This window comes from Lates calcarifer, linkage group LG19 (assembly GCF_001640805.2).
Source record: "Lates calcarifer isolate ASB-BC8 linkage group LG19, TLL_Latcal_v3, whole genome shotgun sequence".
NCBI lineage: Eukaryota > Metazoa > Chordata > Actinopteri > Centropomidae > Lates > Lates calcarifer.
Window position 1 is genome coordinate 8,026,834 of NC_066851.1, and position 16,170 is coordinate 8,043,003.

Below are 16,170 nucleotides of genomic sequence, written 5' to 3' on the forward strand. Positions count from 1 at the left end.
CTTTAGGTTTAATGTGTTGGTTTTAACATTAGAAAAGTGAGACTTTCAAATAGGGTCAGAATAGCTGCTGCATGCTCTCAGTATTTATATTTGTTTGTACCACAGCAAACAAATAGACAAGAGCAGCCTCTGTAACAGATGCATATACAGTAGTTTGCTTTTACCTAGACTGCATTGGTCCTTATGGAAATATAAGAAGCAGGAGGACACGCTTTGTTTTAAACTTACAGCCTCATTTTAGTCCTGGTGTGTTAAATGCATGCAATGTGGAACCTGTCTAATAATTTCCATACTGAGCACTGAGATCACTCAACTCACAAACACTAAATCAAAACCGTAGGCACAGAGAAAGGCTTTTCAATAAAACACTATAGTTCATTCAGTTGTGGAAAGAAATTGAAACCATGTCAAAAAACATGTACAGATTCTGTCTGTTTCTGAAATGGGAAAGACACATTTATCTGAACATGGTTATAGTGTTTACCTGATGAGAGGACGAGAAGCCAGTGTTCTAAATTGCATCAGGGGCTACTAGATATTTTGCAATTTTTTCTCATGCCAAGAAGCCAGTAAGGCCTTGGTTGTATTAAATTTGCACACACACACACACACACATACACGCACACACACGCATGCACACAAACTTGAATGCACGCAGGTATCCTTTATTGATTTCAGCTCTTTTAACATTGAGAAAGCAATTGGTGAAATACCATCCACCCGAAAGATCACCTACAATAATCATCTCCATCACACACACACACACACCTTCACACCCATCCACACATACACTCTCACACTTTCGGCCCCTGTGTGACAATGAAAAATAGGAGTTTAAATTCGCCTTAAGACTTTAAAGACAAAGCACACGAGGACGTGAATCCTTTGATGACACTTAAAACCAGCATCAATATTTACCGACGGGGGTCGTTGCACCTTGCGAGTGTCAGGTGTCGATCGGATGAATTAAGGTGTGTGTGATCTGAAGGCGATCTGGGAGGAGATTTTACACTTTGAAGACCTCTGTCTGTTTGTGGAATATTCATTATGTCATGCAACTGAGTAAACAATAAAATAACATTAAATCATTTTAAAGAAAAATGTTTGCAACAAAAAGAGGCCAAACGAAATTAAGTATAAAAGTATATTTTCTGTACACCAGTAAACATAGCTTATTTTAGCATTATTTAATATTGATTTAAGATTTTTAGATACACATAAAAACGCACCGAATTACACAACAAACGTTAGGATTGACCGGAAGAAATATATAATTCATGCATATGAATTTACCCTAATCTTTTCTGAACACAGTCTAATTTATATAAATATAAAGAGGGAAAAGTCATCCATGTGGTAAAAATAAATAAATAAAAATGCATGACACTCCCCGCACTAATATTCAACCACAACAGTGATGCAAATAGAATCTGGACGGAACTATGATCTTTAGACAAAAGATCCACCGATATAAACATGAATCTATTAATGGGAAATTAATAATTAAATTTGCACTCCCATCCAGTCCATTACCTCAGTAATCTTCACAATATTTTAAGTTCTTCATAAAGTTTCAGGTCAGAAAATTAAAATGTGGTTGGACATTGTTCAGTAGTCACCAAACTGAACCTCAAAGGTAAAAGAAGAATACTGTCAGTTCTGCAGATGTAAAATGAATTACTGAGAGTTGTGCATTCGGTCTTTGTGTTTATGCCACAGTATATATGTGGGTATATATTGTAAGAACACACACACAATGAGGGGAGCCGTTCAAGATTGTTTGTGTTTTGTCACACATGACAAACCTAGACGGTTGCAAAGCAGAATTTATAACCGCACCAACGGCTGTAGTCTTTTTCTAAACACGTGCATTATTCATTAATATTTATTTCATATTCCCTTCATCCTTTAGTACATTTCTGCACATTTCAACCTCCACATACTGACGAAGTCAAACAGAATATAAAGAAAATGAATTAGCAAAAATTGTAGATTCACATAGTAAAACCAGGCCACGTTGTATTTCGTGTGGATTCCACTGTTTATTTAACCTACATAGCCACAATGAATTTACACTGTGGAGAATCGAATCTACTACCACGCACATTTTTGTCTTTGGTATCATTTAAACCATCTGAACGCCTGAAATAAAAACATGAAGAATTTCTCAGTCGTAAGCCAAGGACTTTAGATAGCATATCTAAGACTGTGCTCAGTTTTAACCTGTCAGCCCTGTAAACATGAAGAGCCAGAATAAAGAAAACACTAAATAACAACTACGTAAAGCAAATTCTATTTCACTGGCGCAATATACAGACGTGTGCATCTTTGCTATGTAGTATCTTACTATTACAATTTTCTAAAGACTTTCTCAGATCTAAAAACAGACTTGGACACAGTTACATTATGTCAGAACACGACTGTAGCCTCACACATTAACACGGGCAAAATATTGTTAGAGACAACATTCGTATTTAAAAGTTGCAGAGCTGATACAGATAAAATGCACATTGAGTAATATAATTAGATTTTTTTTAAATAAAGCGGACTCGTGAGAGAAAACAGATCACTAAATATAAAATAAGGCATAAATCGACGCAAATGGAAGGGAAAAGATTGTCTTTTGTTTTCTATTGAAACATACAGACACGGGTTTACCTACCCTGAAAACAGTGTCACAAGTCAAAGGAGTGAGACAGCCTGCTGATAAAAACCATGTAATTCCTGCGTTGTCCAGATGAGGGGAGTCCTGCCAGCCAAGCAATGGAGAGAAGACGACGGAGAGACACAGAAAGACAAGAAGTGAGTGAGGGACAGTGACACAGGCAGAAGATTTTAAATACCAATTCGGTTATTAAAACTGTTATTTATACTCAGCAGCAGCAGATGAAGTTTCCTTCCTACATCGACACCCTGCAACGTGCATGCAAATGCGGCATGCAAATATAAGATGTTTAGGCTACTGTATTCTCTTGATATTCGGACCAGCTGAAAGTCCACGATGAAAGGAAAAAATTGCCCATCACCAGTACTTAACCTCGTCGATCTTAAAGCTCCTCTGACCCAACCTGATGCTTTCCATGTGTCCTGCTCCCAGATCTGGATGGGTGAAGTGGCCAGGACACAGGAGAGAGGAGAGGGGTGGGTTGGAGTGGGGTGGTGAGGGTGAGGGTGAGAGTGTGTGGAGGTGGGGGGTGGGGGTAAGGACACTGCACCTTGTTACCATTGGGTCGACTGTTAAGTTTTACAAGTAACGTTTTGCGAGCGTATAAACGATACCTTCTAAACTTGCACAGGAAACTCCGAAAACATGCTGTGATAATGCATGTCTCTGGAATCCAGTCGATATCCCCACAGTCTGGGAGCGCTGCGATCTACAGAGGTATCGATTACATGAGCCCCTGTCCATGTTTGATGCTCTAACACTGGCTTATAAAAAAAAAAAAAAAAAGAAGAGTCAAGACTGCTTGTGTGGAAAGTCTCCTTTGGCTGTGATGGTCAAATGACTCTTATTCTGAAAAATCCCACCTTCACTGCTCAGTCATATGGTCAATTTATGAACCAATACGCAGAAAAATAAACCATATGGGTAAAATATAGTATTGTGACTAAACGAAACTGTTTTATTAAAATGGAAATTGCATACATTCACATACATTTTGTTTTTGGAGGATTGGCATATAAACTTCCACAGGTGGATAATTTCTGTTGTATAGATGTTATTTTCCAGGAAGATATTGCCTTTAAAAGCATGCATGCATGGTTTTAAATGTACCAAGTTGCACATAACTGTGTAAACCAGACCACAAGTTCTCTCACATTTGATGCGAACCCAGTGAAGTAAAAGTGATTAAAAAGTGGTTGCAAGGATGAATATCAAATACCTCTCTTGAAATGACTGATTACATCCTCTCCTTTAATAATTCATTTCACTGTGATACTGCTACCACTGAAGCACACTAAACACATTTATACCAGCTGTGGTAGTGTGGCAGAACTTTATTTTGAAACTGAAAACATTGTTAATCAGTTCATGAAGGTTTTCCCTCCACTGTCATCCTTGTGTAGTATATCTCTTATGATGTGTAAGTCCTCACCAGAAGTCTGTATGTTGGATGAAACGTTTCCCTTTCTGCCACTTCCCCTATGCAAAATAGTCAAGGAGGGCGCACGGCTCCAACCGGATGGGGTTTGCATTGGCTGACAGCGTTTCCAGCGCAGGACGACCAATGAAACCAAGGCAGAGGCTCGGCGTATAACAGCGAAGATTGACGTGGAGGACGCGTCAAATTAATTCCAGCAAACTCCGGACTCCCCGGGATAACTTCAATTTGCTTTTATCGGATGAAGATCACTTTGGTGCCGTTGTACCTTGCAGTCACTTGCTTGCAAAAAAAAGGAGAAGAAGAAGAAGAAGAAGGGGGGCAAGCTGCAGTCGGAGGAGATTTTAAGAGGTCTCTTTCTCCCTCTTCTGGGGCTCTTTCTTCCAAGTTTCCCCTTCCTTCGCTGCCTTCGCTCGGACGCATTCAGCCATTTGAAGGGGCACCTACATTTCCCAGCATCTCGAAACATATAGACAAATGGGTAAGCCTGCGTTACCATCCGCATGCTTCAGTGGCAAGGGGGCTTATGGAAGCGTATCCAGAATTCAACACGCCTGCGTAAAGACAGAAATAAGCATTTGTTTCTTTTTCTCCAAGTTCACATTATGTGCAAATTGAAGAAGGTCTTTTGGCGACAGCTTGTCAATTTTATTTCATGAGGGATTTTTTCAGCTCTATTCAGCAGACACTGCTGTCTGCCTGAGGCTTTAAATCTTAAATGGAAACACACCAGCAATTATCCTATGAAAAGCGTTTTCTTTGAAGGGCTCTCGATGTCTATTCTCAAGCTCGCCATTTTTAATGTTGTTTTTTGTGTTGTGTACGCAGGGATGGTGGAGAGTAAACCCAGCCACACAGTTTACACACTTTTGTAAAGCTGCAAAAGACGCGGTTACCAGCCAGTGGTTACCAGCCTGTGTTAGGCTGACACATGTTAAACAACTACACAACCTCAGTTTATGGTGTAAATTACAGGAGCTGGCCTGTGTCAAACTGGTGCATGCTGGGCATTTTGAGGTTTCCTTGTCTATCAATAACTTATCAATATAATTGCTTTATGAAAATATATTTTGTGGCAGGCCATGAGTGCATTACAATGCTAACAAGTCGAAATTATATTTTCATTGACTCACCTCAAACAGTGTAAATATATAACCTGTGTATCTCTGTTCTCCTGCAGAGCAAACCTATGGAGAGGTGAACCAGTTAGGCGGTGTGTTCGTCAATGGGCGACCCCTGCCCAATGCCATACGGTTAAGAATAGTGGAGCTGGCCCAACTCGGGATCAGACCTTGTGATATAAGCCGGCAGCTCCGGGTCTCCCACGGCTGCGTGAGCAAGATCTTAGCGAGGTACAACGAGACGGGCTCCATCTTACCCGGTGCCATCGGTGGGAGCAAACCGAGGGTCACGACGCCTAACGTGGTGAAAAATATCAGGGAATACAAACAAAACGACCCCGGGATCTTTGCCTGGGAGATCCGGGACAGGCTTTTGGCAGATGGAGTTTGTGACAAATACAACGTCCCGTCGGTTAGTTCGATCAGCAGGATTTTACGCAACAAGATTGGAAACCTCTCCCAGCCCAACCAGTACGAGAGCAGTAAGCAAGCCTCCGCGCAGGCCGGGCTCCCCTACAACCACATATACCCTTATTCCTACCCCAACACCATGTCGCCTAAAATGAGCAGCCCTCCTGGAGTACCCGTGACGGCTGGGCATGTGAGCATATCCAGGGCCTGGCCTTCTGCACACACAGTCAGCAACATCCTCGGCATACGAGCCTTTATGGATCCCGCAGGTGAGAAAAACAGCCGTCCCTCTGCTCTGCGAGAAATTTTAGGCCTCTGCGTCTCAGTGCCACACATGTAAAGCCATTAGCCCTCACTGTATTTAAATAAGAGCTTTGATAAATAGCATGCCGCTAGTTGTTAGTGTGACATGTAGCATGATGAATCACCATATCATTCCGCACAACCTGTTCTGGCAACAAGCAGAACAATGTGTCCATTAGAAGTTATACAGGCCTCCGTTTCAACATTGAGCCAGAGGTCTGTAAGGCCACTCTCAATAGGCCTTTTCATGGGATGATGCATTTGCAAACACCTTGCTCACCTGCTAAAGCCACTCTAATCCTTCAGGCAGTCATTACAGCCATTTTTTCTTTGCCTCTCTGGCCCTGTAGCCAGTGTTTTCATCCAGTGTTGAATCGCCCTGGACCAATGCATTTTTCTGTACTGCAAAGGCCAATATGTTTTGATTCATTAAATTATTTACTTTTATCGATTTTATGTACGATTACATATTCATATGTAATTCTAAAATATATATTTTAAATTAAAATATCTCAACAGTGTAATCCTATCTGTACGAGAATATTGTGTCTTTTACGCCACACGAGATTATAAAATGTAGGGTTTTATTGAGCCTATGAAATTATTAAAATAAAATATTGAATTAAAAAAGAATATTTATAATAAACTGCTGTTGTTTGCTTTCAACTTATTGTTTTTTTTTTCATGAAGTTAAATCTAAGGCCGAATTATATACATGGTACACAAGTATTACAAACAATTACGAACTTATATAATTATAATAATTATAATATGAAAGAATTAATTTATTTAAGAAATCATAAAACACATAAAATATAAAAAACATAAAAACTTTTTTTTTAGAAAGACCTGGAGTTTTGAAAATAAAACATGTTTAATAGCCCCGACAGGCTTATGTGAAAAGTTTTTTTTAATTGACTACAAATTCTATAATTAATTATGAAGCTAAAAGGGGGCTATACAGTTTTTGTTTTGTTTTGTTTTGTTTGTTTGTTTTCACATTTTAGCAGTTTGACCTTTTATGAATGTTTGACATGAAGTTACTGTTTCTAAATCAGCCATTGCTGGGACGGAGGGATATCCACCAAAAATGGAGGAGTGGAGTAGCGTCAACAGAGCAGCTTTCCCAGCGGCTCACCCGGTCAACGGGATCGACAAATCAGCCATTGACGCCGACATAAAATACGCACAGGTAAATACTCCAAAAATACTCCAACATCTGTACAGCCTGTAACGTCCCTGCGCCAAGACTGCACGAGTGTACGACTATATATCCACGCCATTTTCTTTATAGGAAACAGTCCAAATGTTTAGTGCCAAAACGGGCAGAGGCCTTGAGTAAATTATTGCTCTAGCTACAAAGGCCTGTGGCAGAGCTGTGAAAAGTTTCCATATCAGGGACCCTGAAACGGAGTCACATGAGGCCACAGACTTCTGTCTGATAAGATTTTTACCCCTGAGCGTCTCATGCGGCAGGATTTTATTACTTTTGATGAAATGTTTGCTTCTGTGTTATGACAGACAGAGGAAACTTAGCTGTGTATACATACTCTAATTAGTCTCATGCATGGTAAATGAAATTATAGTGAATCTCGTGTATTCCACAATTCGCTTCCCTCTACTTCTAAACCACCCAGACGCAGGCCACGCGCCGCCGTCACATACAATTAGTGCTGTACGTTTTGTGCTTATTCTGTGTGTTTATCTGTTTGTCTGTAGCCTTCATCGACACTGTCCAGTTATGTCTCGGCGTGTGCTTACTCTCCCACCAACCAGTACGGGGTGTACAGCGGGTCAACGGGCGGCTACGTGGCCCCGGGCCATCACCACTGGCAGCCGCAGAGCCCGGCCCTGTCCCACCCAGGGAGCGGGATGGGCATGCACGCGGGGGAGATCCACTCGCCGATGGCCTTCAAGCACCAGCAAGCCCGAGAAGGTACGGAGCAGAGCGTGGAGAGGGACCGGTACCACAGCTTAATGTGAAAACTGGTGGCAGATGTTTTAAAAATTATTCTCCCTGGAAATGCAGCTGCCTTGTATTAGAATAGTTTTTTTTCCAGAGATGATTATTATCATTATTATTATTATTATTATTATTATTATTATTATTATAGAGTCTCTTCATCATATCAGCATAGACCTGCATAGGACCGAGCTGTCTCTCCCTCCCCCGCTCCTTTCTCACGCACACACACTTTTGCAATAAGCAATGACCGCAACGAGTGTAAACATTTACCAAATCCCAAATGAAGCCTAATTATATGTCAATTATTAAATATTGACCTTCCAGACTTGGCCAGCGCCAGGTCTGCCAGGTGGTCCGGGGACATTTTTACGCATATAAAACAAGAGAAAATAAGCTTGATTCAATTTTAAAAAAGACACTGCTTGTTAGTCATTTCTGAATATTTTGTTAGATTGAAGCAGGTCAGACTTGCTGCAGCTTGTAAGAGAAATAAGCCACGTTAGATGCATTTATCTTGACGGGTAAATAATCATTTTTTGATGAGGAGTTGCATGCACAGGCCCACTCTGTTTCTTTCTTTGTGGTGTGCAGGAGACAGAAAACCGCCCAGTCCCCTGAGCAAGCAGCAGCAGCAGCAACATGAAGACTTGAACAGTGTGCATGGACTCAGTCTCCCTACCTCATCATCATAACCGGGACTTATACCACCTTTAATTACCAGACCCCCATTTAACTGAACTCATTTCAACAACTCCAACAGTAAGTCTGAACACTAACGGCTTGTTCCTCCGGGTGTTTGTTGCTTACAGTCAAACACAGGCCTGTTCACATGCATTATGAATACAGTATAGCTTTATCGGCCTTTCGTGGCCATATGAATGTAAGCTTGCATGGATGTATCGGTGTCTCCCCTCATTGGTTGCTAATTTTTTTTCTTCTCCATTGAATTCTTCCTGTTTCTTTACTGTATATTCTCTTATGGAGACTGCAGGATAAAAAATTACACTTTGCCCGTCCAGTCTGTCATCGATGTTTTATTATAAAACCAAGGGCTATTCTGTAAACCGCCATATATTATATTCTCTTAATTTGTGGCCATTATCTCGATCCTACAGTGACTCAACGATGTGAACAAAGAAATAATTTGTCTAAATGTAAAAATATTTGCCAAAGCTTTAATTATATATTTTTATAATTTCATTGTAAATATTCAAAAAATAAAGGCTTTCTTAAATGCCATACTGTGGTCCTGCAGCCCACGTTATTTCAGCAGAGGTGCATGGTAGAAATGAAATTCGTTGCTTCAATGAGAGTCTGGTGCAGATGAGGGTGTTGGTATTAGTTTAGATACGGGGAATTAAGGTTTTCTGCTAACTCAAGTGGTTTTCTGTTTTATTGCAACCAGTGAAGGCCTCATCCCAAAACGCCCTGTCTTATTTCTGCTGTTGATAGCCTGGACTTCAGCCTACAGTTTCCCAAACTCTCTATACCTGCAATTTATTCCATCGCAGACAGTTGTCTTCCAACTAGAGGTGAAGGAAATATTACTTTCTCTGAATGGAAGTTTAATCTGGGCATGTGCTTTCCCCGTGAGCTTTAAATGGCCTTAAACAAATTTTGATCAATCAAAAAATTAAGCGAACAATCTAAGTTTTAGCCCGTCTCATATGGCAACATTTCTTAATTGGATTTATATCATAATGTCGAAAATGAAACCGATATATGGAGAGTCATTACACCACAATTTACTGGGAGAAGTAATTTCTTTACTCAGGTGTATCCTCCCATACATTTCCACGGTGCTCTCAACGGGCTGGGCGCCTCCACTGATGCTATCTGTGTTGTAATTGATACCCGCCATGATGGAAATCTGAGGGCTGATCAGCGCGTTCATTAGAAAGGTGTGTGCAGGAGAGAGCAGATGACAGCCCAAATCCACCCACATGCAGCCTCAGGGGTAATGTTTTCCCGTATAGAAATTACGAGAATTTTCCCATACAAGCTCTATACTCACGCTCTCTAAACTCTTTTTTTTTTTTTTTAATTCTGGCCTGTTTACTCTGTGCCTCGCTCTAACGAAAAGCCTCCTCACAGCTTTTCTTAATAGACTGAACTGTGCGGCACTGAACATTTATATGACCATGTTTTCTGATCTCACCTCGCTGTTCGGCTCGTTTCTATGATAAACCTTTTGCTTTTTGTGGTGGTAATTGGTTATTTATTATATTTTTTGTCCAATAATACTATCTAAAATATTACACATTTCACATAATTTTGTACAATGCATAGATGTTTTCATATAAAGTATTATAGTATTACGACTGTATTCTTTCGTTATTTTTGAAAACACTGGCTCATCTCAGCATGAAAAGGCCATATACATTAACCTCAAGCTCAAGCTTGTGTGAACCAAAATTCTCATTGAACATGCCTATAATGACAAAAGATTTTATTTAAAAAATATTTTATTATTTTCATAGCAGTTTATGTGTTTGTCTGGGCTGCTTTTTACTCTTACAAGTTGAATTAACTTTCTGAATCCTGCACACAGCTTGCATCTCTTCTATTGATGTAAGGGGACTGTGTGCAATAGGCCTACCTTAGGTTTGGTGACAGGCCCAGTTTAGTTTGGTTGAGCAACACTGGGCATTTCTGTGGTTTTTAACAGCACCTTCAGTGTGAATGCAATCAGAGAAAAAATATTTTATGATGTTATTTTTTGACTTAGAAAGACAGAATGATTCAATATGTAATATATAATGAAAATGTAGTTTTCCTCCCCTTTTTCATGTCAAAAGGTCTTCATAACCACAAAAACACACAGTGCATATACAGCTGTTTTTATTGGAAAGGCCGTTGACCTTCAGCGTAGATTGAGAAATAGCTTGACTGGGTTTTCACTGAGCTGAGATGAAGGTCATCCAGTGAGATTATTGATTGTATCTGTTTATTCTAAACGGTGATAAACCTGATCAGCAAAATCAGCTTCAAGGTTTTTAACACTTTCTAAAAACAAAAGGTGACAGTTGACTGCATATTAAAATTATGAGCGTTACAAGTCTGAAGCCGCCTAAGAGTCAGTGAGAGTAGCCCTGAGACTGGAGGGAGGATCAGTTTTGATATTATATCCTCTGCATTTATTATAAAGATTAATAATATTTCTAAGTTTATTACTGGTCTGTAGGTTTGCAAGTTATTGCAAGTAACTGCAAATCCACTTTCTTCCAAATAAATGAACAAAAACCTACATTTCAAATGACTCCCACTGACTTTCCTTGGACTCATTTGTGCAGTGGGATTCTGTTTTCATGATTCTGGCTTTGGGGTCAGTTGGAAATAATCTTTAACTCAAGCTGAACCACACCAAAACCAGAAAATATGCAATACTAAAGAAGGCACTAAATATAGATTCTTTGCGAAGTAAAAGACAAAACAATGAATTGTTAAAAATTTTGGAGTTCATGTAAAATATAATAAGTGGATTTTAACTTCCTCTGTTTCAGCTCTCAGTATGTTAGCAATTTGATATTAAATGTATGGCATTATCAGCCTTTGCTTAGAGGTCTATAGCAGTATCTTTAAAAGGTGAATCTCATCCTGTTTGACACTGTCCTAGAAAGTCAGAATTTATTCATACAGCACACTGCTGAAGTCCTTCAAACAACATCCGAAACACAAAGCACTGAGGTGATTTAATAGCAAGTTTTAGAGTACACCCTGGAATTTGGATGCCCTCTGAACTCCATTTTGCAGTCACTGATTCCTTTCCCCCTTTGCAGCAAAATCCCAAGTGACTCAGTATATCCAAACATTAAGATGGCCTATGAGTACACACGCTCCCTGACTGGAGTCATTCATGTTTTCCCGGATACCACTTGCAGTTCAGAAAACACTCCTTCATGGTGGCGGGGTTACTTCCTGCGGGACCTATGGTCATCAATCAGGGCAGCAAGTGATACCCCCCACTGTGTCTTCTGCAGACCCTCCGTGGTAGAGGGGCAGCAGGTGGGCTGGTTCTGAATAGACGTTTCCTATTTATACTGGACACAAAACATAATATTTCTTTGATTTTTAATGTGTAGACTTTGAGTTATGTGTAACGTGACAATACGTCACTGAGGCAACTTTTTCATCCCAGAATGACCATGACAATCAAGTTTTTGTGTATTGTAAATATTGCTCTCACTGAGCCATCATTTAATTACTTTTTTCCTTAAAGTTTCAGAATCAGAATCAGAATCAGACTTTACAGCCAAGTAAGTTTGTACATACAAGGAATTTGTCTTGGTATATCGGTGCTAAAGGACAGTGATAGTAAAAAAAAAAAAAAAGAGCAAAAAGCAAAAACTATATTCACAGGGAACATAAATATACATAATCAAAATGTAAAGTGGAGAGTGCAAATGTTTGAAGATGGCAGTGATTGTCCGGAGATATGTGCATTAATGTCACACATAGATGTACGTTAAAGTAACATGTGTTGTGGGGAGGGGGACAACTATTTACCAACATGGAGTTAAGGGCCAACAAGATAGATCAGAAAGCTGATGAGATAATTTCCTGTTTGCATTTGTCTTGAGGGAATACTTCTGTAATATTATTAGAGCTACAACCATGTATTTTTGCAAAAACTGTTTTAATTTATCTTACTTTTCAATATTACTGAAAAACAGCACTTGCTTGTGTGTAAAGGAGACAAAAGGAGACTATTTGCACTGTAACATGCCAAACTTAAAACAAAACCAGTGACACACAAGTGTGCAGATGTCCAGATTTAAACACCGTACTGTACTCTGATCTCCATGGCCTTAAGAGGGTTACCTCTGCAACTTAAACTTGAAAGGACTCTCAGATACCACAGGCTTAAACAGATACTTGGAGAGATGGATAGGGGACTTGGCCTCCTTGATCCTAATGGATATGATATTAAGCACTATTCATAATCCAAGCAGCAGTGAAATGGTGACAGAGAGCAAGAACGGGCGCTCCTATCTTTAACTGCAACAATTCATCAATGTCTGCCATGTGTACAGGAGGGATTGAGTGTTCTTTACGGACCAAAGTTCAGTTTATGTATTTGACACTTTGCTGGGTATGATTTAAGACATTTTACATTATCTCCGTTTTTGTGTTGACGGGGGGAAACTACCCCAGGTTGGCCAGGAGTCATTCACTCACTCTGTCTTTGCATGACTCAAAATCAACAAGAGAGCATCTCAGGACAGACAACATGGCAGGCCAGACAGGTCTTGGAAACAGCAAAGAAAGATATGCAAGAAACCTTTTAAAAAGAGAGTGGCAAGTTGGCAAAATATCAAATTTTGGAAAAGAGGGCCAGCATCGGCAGTTCTTGTGTCTAAAATTTCAAATGGATTGACTCGCCATGGAAACATAGTGAATGCAAACATGTACAATGTTGGAACATGCGTCTCTCATGGTCCTTGACAAGCAAGGATATAATTTTTTGACAAGCATGTGAGAAACAAAGCAATAAGTAAAAATTTGCACCATAGCTGCCAGCATGCTGTTTACACTGTCTGACAGAATTTGATGCATCAAGTGAACAGACAGAGAAATTAAAACAGCAGAGGAAGTTATACAGACTCAAAGACATACAGATTCATAATGACATATTGTTATTAGATGAATTTGTATGTGATGCATTCAAGTTTTTACCACCCAAAACTAAAACACCAAAGCAGTGCAATGTCAAAGATGTCATCCTTGTAATGCAATCACCATTGACTGTTTTTTTTTTTTTTTCCGTTGACTGTCCACAGGATTTCCAAGCAGGCAGAGTTACAGCTCTGTAGTCTAGAGAATGATAAATGTCTCCCTCCCATGTTCTTACTTGCTCTGCCAGCTCACCACATCAACCAGATGCTCTAAAAGCAAAAGGGACAGAGACATGATGATGACATTTGGCTTTCTAAATGAAAACGTATCATTTCACATTTGCTCTCAGGAGATTCCGCCTCTGTTTTTGGTCCTCAGAGGATACAGCAATATGGCAATAAAGAGAATAACCACAGGATCACATTGAATTGCAGAGCCCAGCTCTGATTATTACATACAGATGACTAAAAGAGCATGAAATTATGTTTGCAAACACAATTAAAATGCACTCTTTGAAAGCACTGCCATGAAGGGAAGAATATTTTTGTAAAACTAGTAGAATGCTTGTAATTTGTTGTAATTTGTGTGTATTGTTAGTAATTGGTATGTAAATATCAGCGTCTAGAGGAGTGTGCAGTCCTTTACTGGAAAGTCAAAATACAGACTTTCATTATGGAAATTTGTCAGCAGTTTTGTAGTGGAAGTCTATTTTAGTGAAGCTCCGGGCAAAGACAGAGACAGTCTTCAGTACAGGAGGATCCTCTCTAATTTGTGGAGACTATAGAATTAATGTTCTGCCCGACTGCCCATCTGTGACTTATTTAAAGTGTGCTGAAACATATACTGTGCTAAATGTTGCCACACACATGCCAAGCGCTACCAGCAACAAAGCTATGCGGCGCTGGATTTAAGGGTTGCCTTCAAGTTAATTTTTGGCTCAAATTCTTATTAGGTGATAATAAGATGATGACTCTTCTCCCAAAAATGTGAGTGGTAAACCACTGTACTGTCTGATGGTTTGGGGAGGAAAATCCTGCCTGAAGCTCAGTTGGATCTATGAAATGAGTGAATAGGCGTTTCTGTTTTTAGAAAGAAGTCAAAAGGGAGCATTCTTACTCACTGGATAGTGTACCTGATGGACTGGAATATGCTTAGTAACAAAATAAGACCTATTCTTCAAAAAACATTTTAGGACTGGTGTTATTCTATATTTTTGTTATTGTCGACAAATCCCATGAAAAGAATGAATCCAGCAATAGGTTAGTCTGTCTCTGAATGCTATGTGACCTCTCTATCCTCTATGGCTCTCAGCACAAACCCTATATGTTCCTACTGAACACATAAATCTTTAAACATGGGCCGCAAATATATGCTTTCATTTAAAAAAAAAAAAAAAAAGAAGTAGAAGCTAAATAATCTCATACAGAAACTGGGCACTGTAGTTTTCAGCTAACGTAACTCAAACAGGGTTAAGCTGTGCATTTGACAGGGACTATTTTCAACCGTGGATTAATACATATTTGGGGCTGTCCTGTATTTATAGTAGCAGAGGTTGTATGTGGGATTGAAAATAAAGGAACATGTCATCAAGTGCAAAGCAGTGACATGCTCATTGGTTTTAAATTGGGGAGGAATAGACTATATCAGGTTTTGGACACGCAGGCAGTACTTGTCAGTAAGATCCATTCATTGCTGTTTTGTCTTTTCATTGGATTTGTTGACAAAAAGAAAAATGTAGAACATCACCTGACTTTGACCTGAATAATCAGGGCAGATATATACTGAAGGTGTTTACAAATTTCAATGGCATTCAGAGATTCCTCTTCTCTGTTTTTACATGACAGGCAATGACCAGCACTAGTTCCTATAAATCAGATTTCCATTACGATGATGTGACCTTCCAGTTAAGGATCAGGGTTCAGCTTTCACATCAGAGGTTAGGAAGTCAAAATCTAGCTTGTTTGCATAATACATTACACTTCATGTATAACTGAAAGCACATAGGCTGAGTTTACAAAATGGCGATTCTATCTTTAAAAGGCACAAGAAAAAAATATTCTTCCACTGTTGAATGAAAACCTGCCACATGTCTCACTATGATTATACTATAAGCTCAACGTATATATATATATATATATATATATATATATATATATATATATAAATCAAAAATATATGTTTTTTTCATGAGATCCACATTCCTTATTCCATTTTCTTGCTGAATTTTTAAATAATATTTATCATGTATAAGTGTCAGTGTGATGATTGTTTTCTGTGTCTAGTTATGATCTTGTAAATATGTAATTTGGCTCTCTTGCACAAAAGATCTTGATGATAATGGGACTTCATGAACAAATGAGCAAATAGCTGAACTAACAAATTCAAAGTGGTTTTATGAGGCCAAAAATGGTAGAAAAATTCGTAGAGTTGATTGAGGCAAAGTAGTCATGTTACAAACTCAGATAGTTTGTTGCATTTGAGACCAGGGTCTAAAAGAGGTCCTATTCATTGTAAGCAAATGATAAAACAGTTTGTGGTTTGTGGGCATCACCTCAGTATTCAGATGAGATATCAGGAACTAGCGTGCTCTGCAGTACAAGTCTGAATCACGCAGAACCTGTTGCTCTGTTGTTGAGTACTGTATGTGCAG

General features: G+C 39.3%; 1 protein-coding gene across 2 annotated transcripts; it reads left to right on the plus strand.

Annotated features, from left to right (window-relative positions):
- Window positions 1-4,245: 4,245 nt before the first annotated feature.
- pax1a (paired box 1a) lies at window positions 4,246-10,140 on the plus strand. 2 transcript variants are annotated; one of them, XM_018697767.2, is made up of 5 exons: window positions 4,246-4,584; window positions 5,284-5,904; window positions 6,997-7,130; window positions 7,715-7,874; window positions 8,496-10,140. In XM_018697767.2, the coding sequence occupies exons 1-5, from the start codon at window positions 4,581-4,583 to the stop codon at window positions 8,594-8,596; spliced, it is 1,020 nt and encodes a 339-aa protein (XP_018553283.1). In that variant the 5' UTR covers window positions 4,246-4,580; the 3' UTR covers window positions 8,597-10,140. The 2 variants fall into 2 exon arrangements, with proteins under 2 accessions (XP_018553283.1, XP_018553282.1); XM_018697766.2 differs by having other exon boundaries at window positions 4,257-4,584; window positions 7,658-7,874; window positions 8,496-10,133.
- The last annotated feature ends 6,030 nt before the right edge of the window (window positions 10,141-16,170 follow it).

Coding starts and splice junctions, on each gene's coding strand:
- pax1a (XM_018697766.2), top strand. Junction 7,131..7,657: donor CCGACATAAAATACGCACAG/GTAAATACTCCA, acceptor GTTTGTCTGTAG/CCTTCATCGACACTGTCCAG. Junction 7,875..8,495: donor GCACCAGCAAGCCCGAGAAG/GTACGGAGCAGA, acceptor TGTGGTGTGCAG/GAGACAGAAAACCGCCCAGT.